At 42.7% G+C, this 11503-nt stretch overlaps 1 protein-coding gene across 4 annotated transcripts in view; it reads left to right on the forward strand.

Annotated features, from left to right (window-relative positions):
• PLEKHM3 (pleckstrin homology domain containing M3) overlaps positions 1 to 10939 on the forward strand; it is a 76878-nt gene extending 65939 nt beyond the window's left edge. For 2 of the 4 annotated variants that reach the window (XM_057419840.1, XM_057419836.1), the window contains one exon: positions 3524 to 5108. In XM_057419840.1, the coding sequence (XP_057275823.1) occupies positions 3524 to 3701 (178 nt within the window). In that variant the 3' untranslated portion in view covers positions 3702 to 5108. Of the gene's footprint in view, positions 1 to 217; positions 321 to 3523; positions 5109 to 10801 lie in introns of those variants that run through there. The other 2 variants (XM_057419838.1, XM_057419839.1) reach the window with 2 other exon arrangements.
• The last annotated feature ends 564 nt before the right edge of the window (positions 10940 to 11503 follow it).

Below are 11503 nucleotides of genomic sequence, written 5' to 3' on the forward strand. Positions count from 1 at the left end.
ATTGAATAATTCTCTACATTTTTGTCACTCTGATGTTCAAACAAGTGAGACATCCTTAAAACATAAAACACCCCCTGTAGTCTCAGTAGAAATTGAGTTGGTCACGAAGGAGAGAAAATACTGAAATAGAGAGGAAGGTATTTCAGTTGCCTTCTTAGAAGACAGAAAATTGTATGAAAACAACATGCAATGTTCAATTCTTCAAATAATATTTCAGAAATAGCAAGATGCTGTTAATGTGCAGTATTTCAGTATCATTCATTAAAGAAGGAAACATGAAAGGCCTGAACAGCTATGGCCTCATCAGCTTGTTATCAGTGGTGAGTGGAAGTCTCACAAAAGATGCTTTGGCCTCTAACCAGAGAAGTCAGGATTCAGAAGTAGTACCTGAGCTGTGAATTACCTGTGACAAGAAGAAAGGTTAAGGGAAAGATAATGTAAGTGTAGTGAAATATTACATGAGCCTTCTATAGACTATAAAATGTACTTTTTCTCCAGAGAAAGAAACACTTTTTGGAATAGCGAGGCTTGAAAATGACAGTAAAGAAAAGCTGTGAAACTCACACATGGATTTAAAGTTAATAGTCAGGATTAAATAAGAAGCAACCTGTTTGTAATATTCCAGGAAGGAATATAATTTTGGTGGGATTTTTTGGCATCCCTGGAAAATTTCTCACAGTGAGATTAGGAATGGTCAACCAGTTGACTTTTGCAGGGTCAGTTAAAATTGACTTGTATCTGATCTGATGAAAAGCAAAGCTATAGGTGGCTTGGGGTAATATAGTTCCATCACTTTAAAGGGAGTAACTTAATCATTTGCACAAAGGCAGAGTGAGATCAGCATTCCTCTCTCCCTGCCCTAGTGACTGAGTTTCTTTAGCAATAAGAGGATATAAGCACACAGTGAAGGCTGACCCAGGTATCCTCTCTACCTGTCCCTATGGAGAGCAAGAGGCAGCTTTGTTCTCCAGCTCGAGCACTGTTCTTCCAGGCTGTTGTTATCTGCACCCCACGGCTGGGGCTGCGAGTACCTCAGCTTTCACTGGAAAAAGCAGAAAATAGGTCTTCAGAGCAGCAGTCAGGGTTGAGGGCATCAGAATGGACCAACAGTGGTCATGCTGGCTGCCAGTGCAGTGGGCTGTGAGACCCAGGTCTGGCTATTTGGACTGCCTCTGGTAAGTGCCTGACAGCATGGGGTCCCGGTCAGAGCTTCAGCTATGGCTCCGACTCTGATAAATGACAGTGCAGACACTTCTTCTCCCTTTTGGTTCTGAGCAATGTGAGAGAAGTTTGCTAATTTTTTCCATGCGCTTATTTCTGAAAAATGAATTAATCATCATTTAAACACCATCAATCTGTTTTTAATGCTGATGGCCTTTGATATTCTCTAATGGGAAGAGTAGGTGTGCTGGCTCCTCTGTCATCCTGCTCCATCCATTTCAGCAGCAATTTCTGATAAGTTTTATCACCTCTGTGCATACTGTGGAGAAATATTGAGCGAGGGTAGGGAGTGGCAATGTGAGCGCACAAAATTACACTTCTCATCAATCATTACCCTCTAGCAACTTTCAGGGCATTGTAAATTGCTGACTAACAAGGGAAAATTAGCTTGATAAAATCACCATTAGTGTCAGATCAGAATGGTGTAAAGTTTTTAAGACACTGCTGTCCTTTCTATCTTTCCCTCATCCATTAATGTCTGTTCATGGAGATTCCAATCCAGCAAAGCATGTAAGTACATGTTTAATTGTAGGCAGATCGGTAATCCCAAGGGGATCACTGGGATATGAGTCCTAAGCATGTGTTTATGTGCTTCTCTGGATCAGCGCCATAACACACACTCTCTGCGCACAGATATGATAAATACCTCTGTGTGAGCCAGTTTCCCGATTCAAACTTAGATTTATACTCACTAACTGGATTTAGAAATACAACAGTCAAGTTTTACTGTGAGAGAGCATAGAAGTTTGTGGATATAGAGCATTATACTTAGCCTCTTTAACCTTCCTTTTCTTACTTGTTTTTTGGGTTTTATCAGCTTATGCTAGCTAGAAATGTGCCTCTGTAGCCTCTGCATAGCCTTCTCAAAGCTCTGCAGATACTGAAATTTAGACCACATTTGGACCCATGCATAAAACTTAAAGTACAGCCACATCAGGAATCAGGTTTTAAAAGTTACAGGTGAGATGCAGATGCAGGCAGTACAGCCAACAGGTTGCATTAGCTTATGGATTTGTATCAGTATTGTCAGACTGCATGCCAAATGCTACAGTTTGCCTTATGGCTTCTCAGTGTTGGGGGTTTTCTTCATAGCCTTGAAGACAAGAACCTTATTTCTAACAGCAACCAAAAAAAAAAGGTCCAAAGAAAATAACAAAAATGTCCAAAGAAAAATACCTAACAAAAAAATCTCAAAGCAAAAAGGCAAAAAAACCAGTAAAGATATAACAACAGGCACTTGGTTTCTTCTGTAGTCATTTGACTACAATAGCTGCGAAAAAGGGAAAGTACAAGGCATTGCAAGACTTCCTTACAGAATCACTGGGGTGGCCAGAGCCCCTCATTTCTATTTGAAAATCACTCTAAAGTTTGATGTTTTGTTGCTTTATTTGATTATCCAACTGAAATCTAAGACTTTTTAGCTCTGACACTGTCATCCTTTTATTAATTTCATTTGCTTACAAAGCTGTAGAGACTTAACTCTTAACTCATCTCTACAGACAGTTATTTTCATTGAAAGGCTGAGAATGTTCAACTGTTCAGTTGTAGCCCACGCCATGATCACCAGATGTTTCATTGCTCCACTGCTATCTGGAACTGGGGCTTGATCTGTTGTGACATTACATCCATTGCATCAGAGTGCCTCAAGAGTAATCCAGTCATCTTGTTTGAGCAGTTGGTTTGTTTGGAGTTCTGATACTGTATTTTAGAATGGAATAACACAGCTTTGAAAGACAGAAGCAATAATTGTGGTGTTCTAGTCTAGTCTTCCACAGGACACAGAGCAGAAGACATTACCCGCCTCTGTTTGAGGGGTTTTTTACTTCATGGGGTGACTTCTGCTGTTGAAGTGGACTCTACTTAAGAACAGCTGACCACTGGAACATCGATGAGGAAAATGTCTTATCTTGACTATTACAAATGCTGAAATATATCTTGATGGAAATGAATATTGTTACTCTTCATTTACAAACCAAAGAAGCAAACTTGGCTTTCATTAAACAAAAATATCTATTCTGTGATAGACCTGAATGCTAGTTAATAAGAAGATAAGTATTGGTGCTGGGACAGATTCTCAGCAGTGGCAGCAAGTCAGCTTATTCTAGTGGTCCTGAGTAGCTTTATACCAGCAGAGGTGGGGGCAAGACAGTGTTTTTTACAGCTCCACTCTTTTGAAACGTAGTGCTCTTTGAGCTACCAGAACTGTTTGAGGGAATATCTGCTGCCCGCAATCCATGTGATGTCCGTTGCATGCTCTTGTCCTATTTTATCATTCAATGTTGACACTAATTTGTGTTTGCAGGTGTGAAAGCTGTGGTGCTGTCTTCCATTCTGAGTGCAAAGTGAAGGCTGTGCCATGCCCCAGGTGTGTGCGTAAGGAATTGCAGAAGAAGCAGAAATCCTTCTGGAGGCGACTGAATATGGATGAAAACTTTGAAGAGTCTTACAACATGTTTGAGTTATCATATCAGAACACATGAGTTCCTCGAGGCAGTGGCCAGCCTGAAGAGAATCCCTTTCCCAGCTGCCAGCTGAAGAAACTTCTCGGCTTAGCCAGGCAGACATCTTTTTGCAAAGTATTATCTGACCTTCCTCATCTGTGAATAGCAGCTGCCAAAGTGGCCGTAAAGCCTTGTTGGCTTTGAAATACCAATGGCTAAACTGCATTTTGCATTGAAGTCCAGCCGCTAGCTCTCATATGAAATGTGGTTTACTTGAAATGCTTTAGGTCTAGCTAATTAAGCACCCAACTTTTTCTTTTCCACCTCTGGAGAAGACTTTTCTTGAAGGCAGAAAATACTTGCTGCCACAACCACATGAATTTTATGTTGTTAATTTAGAATTGATGAACCATCTACTTATTTATATGTATTATTTATTTATTATTAGCCTCAGCAGAGGTTCTGGTGAGGTGTTTCACAGAACCCAGTGGGGCAGGAATGATTTTAAACCCACCTGCTCTTTCTAATGTGGACACATGGTTCCATTTTCTCATGTTTCCAGAGAGCTGTTCTTAAAGGATTGGTGCATTTACATGTCACTTCTTGAGGAAAGAATAGTATCTCCCATCAAACCTTATTTGGGGTGCTTGCAATCATAAGATACAGAATAATTCCTTCAGCTATATTTATATATTTAGAACCAACCCAGTGATCTATTCCATACGCAGATAAGCAGGGGACTTGCTACTTCAGGCTGGGTATATCAGTAAAGCTCTGTCACTGAAGCCCATTGAGTTTAGGCTGTTTATTCTCCATCTATGTGAGACCATGTCTTCGTCTCCAGTAACATGATGTAGGTTCTGACCTCCTGCTAGTCTCACATTTCAAGGCATTTTAAGTGTCCACATTGGCTTTGGTTTAATTTCATGAAGTTTACTTTAAGCATTTCTCTAACCTGAACTTGTTAGACTCATAGTCAGGAAAGTGGTCCTGCCCACAGTAATCAGAAAATACCTCCAAAATTGTGAAACACTAGTTTGTGGTGTTCATGTGCAACTTGTGTCCTGCATTCTCTGCAAGCTCTAAGGGATTTTATACTTCTGTAGTGACTTCCATGGTGGAGAACGAAATTCCTTGAGGTATGGTTCTGCTCCATACACCTGTAACACAGGGAAGTAGTGAAAGCAGTGAATTACATGTACTGTAAAAGGGAAATACATGATGGATTTAGCTGGGGAGATGTGTCATTACTGACAGTATGTTTGATTCATTGCAGCTTCACCTCCAGTGAGCACTTAGAGATCATCCTCCCTCCAATCCACGTTCTTAAATCTTTCTCCAGACTGTGCAATAATATGTGTATTACGTACATATGAAAGCATTGACATACACACATCTATATACAGAAAGCAAATATGGTTTCAGGAGAAATAAGCCAGTCATATATGTATTGGGAATGCTTTGAAAATGGGAATACTTTGCTTCCTGTATTATCTGCAGGCTGTTGTATTCAAAGCAGAAAGTAGTCTTGATTGTTGAAGCACCTCACTAATTGCTTAAGTATTTTAAATAAAGGAACAGGGTACATCATGCTTACATTAAAAGATAGAATGCTACAGTGAGTTGCCTTGTACTGGAGTATATGTGGTTACATTTTCCAGCCTCCAGTCAAAGAAAGCAGGAGAAGCTGAGCTTTCTCAAATTGAGTGCAACTACTATGTATATAGAAGCATGTTTATATCTGTATACATTAGACAACCAGTGCCTTTCTTTTTCTGAAGTCCTTCTCTCAGTAGGATTCTTTGGAAGGAAGTAAGGGTTTTTCCATGTTCTTGGCAAAGTAGTATAGGGATTCAATTATTTAACAAACCTGGTGAATCATGCACCTTTGTCACTAAAATTAATACTTCCCCTACAACAGTGATGTCTGTCTCGGCTCACTGTTCCTCATGCGAAATGAGTTGCTTTTGGATATCATCCTTAAACATAGAATGTTCCTTGCAAGTCCATTCCCATGTGAAGAATTCCCTGCATTTTCACAAATGCAAACACTGAGGAAGTATTGTGGAATTAGTCATGCAAACAGGAACTGCAGTGCTACTGGCTGAATAAACAGTACGCTCCCATGTTTTTCAGCATGTGTCACCACAGCTAGTCCTTTGGCAAAGCCAACAGCTCTGAAACTCAGAATCTGGCAGGTACTATTTTGAATTAGCTCTAGACAGAATGGTGGGTCATTAAAGGAAAAAAGATGGTGCTTTGCATATCATCCTGCTCTGGTGTCTAAGACACCTTACAGCGCTGGTTCATGTCCAGCTCAATTTAGAGGTGGATGCTTGTGTGCATTGTCAGAAACCCTACAGAGTCAAGGAATCAAGGTTCAGACATTGGAGACTACTAATTACATTGTCAGATGTCCTGATCTCCAAAGCACCAGTTGTGTGGGAGGTTAAATGTTCTAGTTGAATGCTGGCATAACAGCACAGACAGCACTGGAGTTACTCTGGGTTTGTACAGGTGTTGTGGAACGGTTTCTTTGCTAATGGAGGTTTACAGTAAAAATGAGTTTGATGTCAGCAAAAGCACTGGAATTAGTCTTGAGCCTGGAACCACTGCTGTTGCTAACAGCAAAGAGCAAAAGTGTATTTTTACAATATGCTGGTGGCACCCAAGGCTTTATGTAAAAGGATGCTGTACAAGTCAGATTCATTTCTTTAAAATTCAGTGTTGTTGAAAACAAGCCAGTTCCTAAAATGGACATGCGTTTATTTCTGCTTTGGAAAAGTAATACAGCTTCTCATGCTATCTATAGGAGCAGACTGTAATATGGAAGATGCTTTCCTCTCAGGGATGCCTAGCTTCTACCCAATAGAAGTTACTCCGTATGAATGCATAAGATGAAGTCTTCTGTCACAGTTATGTAAGCATAACAAAAGGCTTGATCCTGCCCTCAGAAGGTGCTGATGCTGTAGCAACATGCCCTATTCATTTTTCTGGACTGCAAGGCAAAAGGATTAACTGAAACTACTGTTCACATTGCTAACTCCCAAAAGCCCCAAATCTGAAAGAATAGTTTTCCTGCAAGAGCCATCTGCTAGCAGGAGACTCAGCCTGGGGTTCTGTAGATGGTTTGGGTTTCAGACAGCACTATGCCCTCATGTGATTGTCTCTGCTATACAACAGTGCTGCAGGCTGGTACCCACTGCTAGCTACTCATTTTCTCCCTTCTGCAGACCATAGCCTGCATGTGGCTCTGTTCTGCAGACTTCTGGGTGGGCATCAGCTGGAAAAGTACCTGGGGTCTTTCCAGATTGCACAACTTTCTCCCCACACACACAGGGATGAAATTACGTATTGGTATTTCTAGTCTCCTCCTGCCCATGCGTGGAATAAATTGGAACAATAGCATTTATTGTGAACCAGGATAAAATGTGCTGTTTGTCTCCTTCGCAGAGAAGGTGCTTTCCTAGCTGTCAGAGGAGAAATTGATCTGTACATCCAGTTACTGCTTTTGCCTCTACAGAGCTTGTAATCAGTGTAGAAATAGGGTACTTCGCTGCATTGGACTATAGCCGGACCCTCTAGAGCTGCTTAGAAACTTCTCATCTCAGTTTGATTAGTCTGAGATTATTTGAATCTAGGACACTATAGAGATCCTTATTTAAGTCTCTTTTCCTCCAGTGTTCTTTTGATGAGACGAAGGACCTACCTAGTGGATGCAAACCGCAGCTTCTTTGTATATTAGCAACCTATAAAAAGAAAAATTTTGATCTCTTATGTAGAACTCTTTCTATTGCTTTTTCTTTGGTCTGTCTTAGGTGATGAAAAATGATGGTTTTGGGATGTGACGCATACCAATATGAACTCATTGCCGGGAGGATAGGAGTTGGCAGTTGTGAGGGTTTCATAGATAACTGAGAGAAGTGTGTTTTTGGTGAGGAGCTTGAGTTTTTCACAGTACTCCACAGGCTCTGATGGCCTTTTAGGAGTGAATCCTCAGGGTACCTCTGGTGCTCCTCTTGTCAAGGCTTCTCCTAATATCAGGATTATGTATATTATAATGGATTGATAACATCCTGAAAGATTTAGAAAAGCAGAGGATGTCTGTTTACAGTGAGATGCAGAAGCTGCACAGTTGTATTTTGCTTTTTCTCTGTAGCAACAAAAGCCACTGAGTTTCCTGAGCTTCCCAAGGTCACGGCCTGGATTGCAGATGACTGTTGATTTCTGTAAAAGAAGTGTAATTGAATAATCATCACCATCGTCTTTGCTGATCAGTTGCAAGCCAGTCCCCCCTCTCCCTCTGCCCCTGTCTGCTCAGCAGTGCTGAGCCTACAGCTAGACTTTGAGCTCATTGTGCTGCTTTTGAACCAGTCGAGTCTGATCATTCTCTCCTTCCTAATTTGCCTTCCAGTTTTCCCTTCCCAGTAGGAGTGCCTTACGGTACGGTACATTAGTGTCTATCTCCTTGTTTTGGATTTCCTGATTGAATCTGCTGTTCGATTAACTTGTACACTTAAACTGAAGCTCTCCCATGGCTGGGCATGCTGTTTTGCAGGGGCAGCTGAGTTCTTCCCTCAGGAAGTAAGCTCTACAGGCTGCATATACCAGCTCTGAAGACATCACACTGCATGGAAACCCCTCATTTTGATCAATTTGGTGCCTTAAATTTTCAGAAGTGAAAAATTTTGTCAGGAATGCTCTGCTATGAGGCAGCATGTTTGGAGCTGGAGCTCAAAACCCTTCCTTATGGCAGTTTCCATCTCACTAGGAGTGGTGACCATAAAATTTGTTTACTGTCTATGCTTTGAGAAGGAAATATGTGAAAGGGTAGCATGGAGACGGCGCTGGTTTTTATTACCTGTATTTTGGAGACTAGCTGGGTTTGTCTTCAGCGGTTGTGCTTACGCAAGGCCTTCAGGAGCTGTGCATATATAATGGCAAGCACTGGGCATTAAAATGCAGTCAGGTCACATGCAATTGTGCTCCTCCTGGAACCACTGGGCAGCCCATGCCATGTGGCGAGGGACTCCCATGCGGTGCTCCCTACCTGCATGCACAGCTAGGTCCAGTGCCATGGGAGTGACGGCATTTCCTGAGGTCTTAATTGTAGTGCAGCCTGGTTCCCTGAAGGCTAACCGGCTAACCAGTGCGGGCTTGGTCAGCCTTACCTGTTCAGATTTTAGCATGATTTGCTAAAGTGTATGGCTAACTTCTGGCATGTGTCAGTCCTGGGCACATGTCCATACTGACTGTGATCTTTTAAGTGTGTGTTTGACACCAGTAGCAGGAATCACATTTGACAGTGGCAGTGCTGTCACTGCATTTTAGCAGTGTAGTGAGGACACAGCCTGGATGATGGTGTGCAAAGTCCTTCTTTACTTGAAAACCCGGGTGTGCACACACTGCCTGGGGTCACATCTTAAAATGACAAATTCCTTAGGGTGGCCATTAGTCCAAATCACAAAGGTGTCACTTGTGGGCAGCATCAGAGGAATCCAGGCCTGGAAAGCTCTCAGCTCTCTAGGACCAAAGTGTGTTAGGCCTCGTCTATGTGCACAAGTGTCAGTGGCTTGATGATTTATTTACATGTGTCTAATTCACATGTTGAATCAATATAAATCCTTGAATACACAGCATTGTTTTGGTGGGAAAAGGGTTTGTTTTGGTTTTGCTTATGCACTTGTCTACAAAGTCGATCTTGCTTTAACTGGAGTGTGCTTTCAGACTGATTTTTAATGGCATTGATACCTGTGATACCAGGTTAGTTTATATCAGTCCCTCCTGTACTTGAGCTAAGCAAAAGTAAGAATTCATGACCAAAATGTGTGTTTGAAGGGTTTTAAGTGATAAAAGCAGCTTCTAAACCATCTTTAGTTCAATTGAGGCAGTTAGAAGCTGGGGGAGCCAGGCGTGAGCACCTTGAGCACAGTGGCTGATGCTATCCTTGGCAGCCTGAGCACCAGCTCACCTGCAGCACTTGCAATGGATTTCAGCATCACTGACAGTGCACCCTGAGCTTTTGGAAAACCATTACATGTGTGTGCTATTTGTTAACTTATTGGCAACATCATTCTGTGTGTTTCATTGTTCTTGTGTTTGCATTGGGTTTTTTTTTACTTTTGACAAGGATTTTTATTTCATTATCTGCAACTACTAGGCAGTCATCTTAATTTATTTTTGATGTGTAATAATGTTCTAATTTAAATTCAGTGGGTCGAATTGCTTGACACTTGAGCAGGGTTTATTTGGGTTCACTTGTGACGGCATCAGAGCACCAGTCCCTCGTGTATAAAGGCAACTCTCAATAAACACTAAGAAAAGTTGTTTGTCCTTTTTAATTTGCCTTCTGGTGGGTACTGCGTCCTGGGTAGGACAAGCTTTGGAATGCTAGTTTCCTTAAAAGTGATAATCTGCTGGCAGAAAGACTTCCAAATCTAAGCAAATGATGTATTTACTGTTCCTGGTCTGAACCAGGAGCTCTCTGGCAGTACTGTCAATGACTGCATCAAGCTTTGCAGGTTTGGATTCCCAGTTAAATCTCTCCAGTGTTTTTTGAAAGCCACAAGTGCTTGGGCCACAAATGCTGAGCGCCAGCAGCTTCCAGGGAAACTTGGTGGGAGCTGTTGCCAGACACCTTTGGATATGGAGCTCCTAGGAGGCAGGCAGGAGGCATAGGGAAGCAGCTCCCCACTGTGTGGCTCTCTGTGTACCTCTGCCAGAAGGGTCCAAGCTCAGGGGCTTGAGTCCTAAGCAAGGGAGGCGTTTCCCAGCTGGACTGAAGGGACCACTGAAGGGCCGGAGGGGCATGACTTTGCCCACATCATAAGGGCTGTCCAGCCAACAGATGTAGAAGCAGGCATGATTCCTGCTCCTCTGGGCTGCTTCTTGCAGTGCAGCAGCTAAAGAACTTACGCAGCTCCTTGGAGCTCTGGCTTTGGTGACCAAGGTTTGCAGCACTGAGCCATGGTGGAGCTCATGGGCATAAACCTGCTGCTTGAGGGCCCAAGAGAAATCCACACCCAGCCCCATGCTCCTGTGGCCTTCAAAGAGAAGGAATATCCCCTCCCTCACTGTCTTCCTGCTCCTCCTCAGAAAGACCAGAAGCCCACCAGGAATGTCAGTCCTCTCCCCTGCAGGAACCTTTGGACTTCATCTCTGTGATGAAATAGGCTACAAGCAAGGAGTTAATATTTGACCAGGACCACAAAAGCTGCACAAGAAAACCATGGGGCGAGACCTTCTCTTCCTCCTTATTTGCTTTACAAGGTGAGCAAATTCCATTATGATGTCTCTTTCACCATTCACTGCCACCTCCCTTCCTCACTTCACCCTGTAAGAGATGGTAGGAAAAGCATCAACACAGAGCAGGGGTCTAGGGAGCCCTGGGAGGAGTGCTTTGGTTGTTTTTTTCATGTCCTCCTGTGTCTGTATTTATGCAGTTTCTTCTGTCCTCCTTGCCTGTGCCCAGCCTCCCTGTTGTGCTCTGTTCGAGTGTATGAACCATCACTGAAATAGATGCTGACAGGACATACTCCAATAGCTGTCATGGGCAACTGAGGGCTGGAGTTTCAAGCAACCTTTCCTTTGGTTCCAGTCAGGAGCTACAGTGGTGGGATTTTTCTCCCTGTTGTGCAGGCTCGTTACATGAAAGCTGTGCCCTCCTGTGAAGTGTAACTCTGCCAAATAATCTTACCTTGGCAGCTCTGTTCTTAACTGCTGCGTGCACACCCACACAGCCATGCTTTTGGGGTTGGTCTGTTAGCCATCTGTGTTAATTTATCAGCTAGCCTTCAATGCAGCAGGCCACAGAAAATACCAGTCAGACTGTGAATTGCAGC

This window comes from Pezoporus wallicus, unplaced genomic scaffold (assembly GCF_028554395.1).
Source record: "Pezoporus wallicus isolate ANWC-B61680 ecotype Strahan unplaced genomic scaffold, APGP_CSIRO_Pwel_v1 contig_4710, whole genome shotgun sequence".
In the NCBI taxonomy this organism is placed as follows: Eukaryota; Metazoa; Chordata; class Aves; order Psittaciformes; family Psittacidae; genus Pezoporus; species Pezoporus wallicus.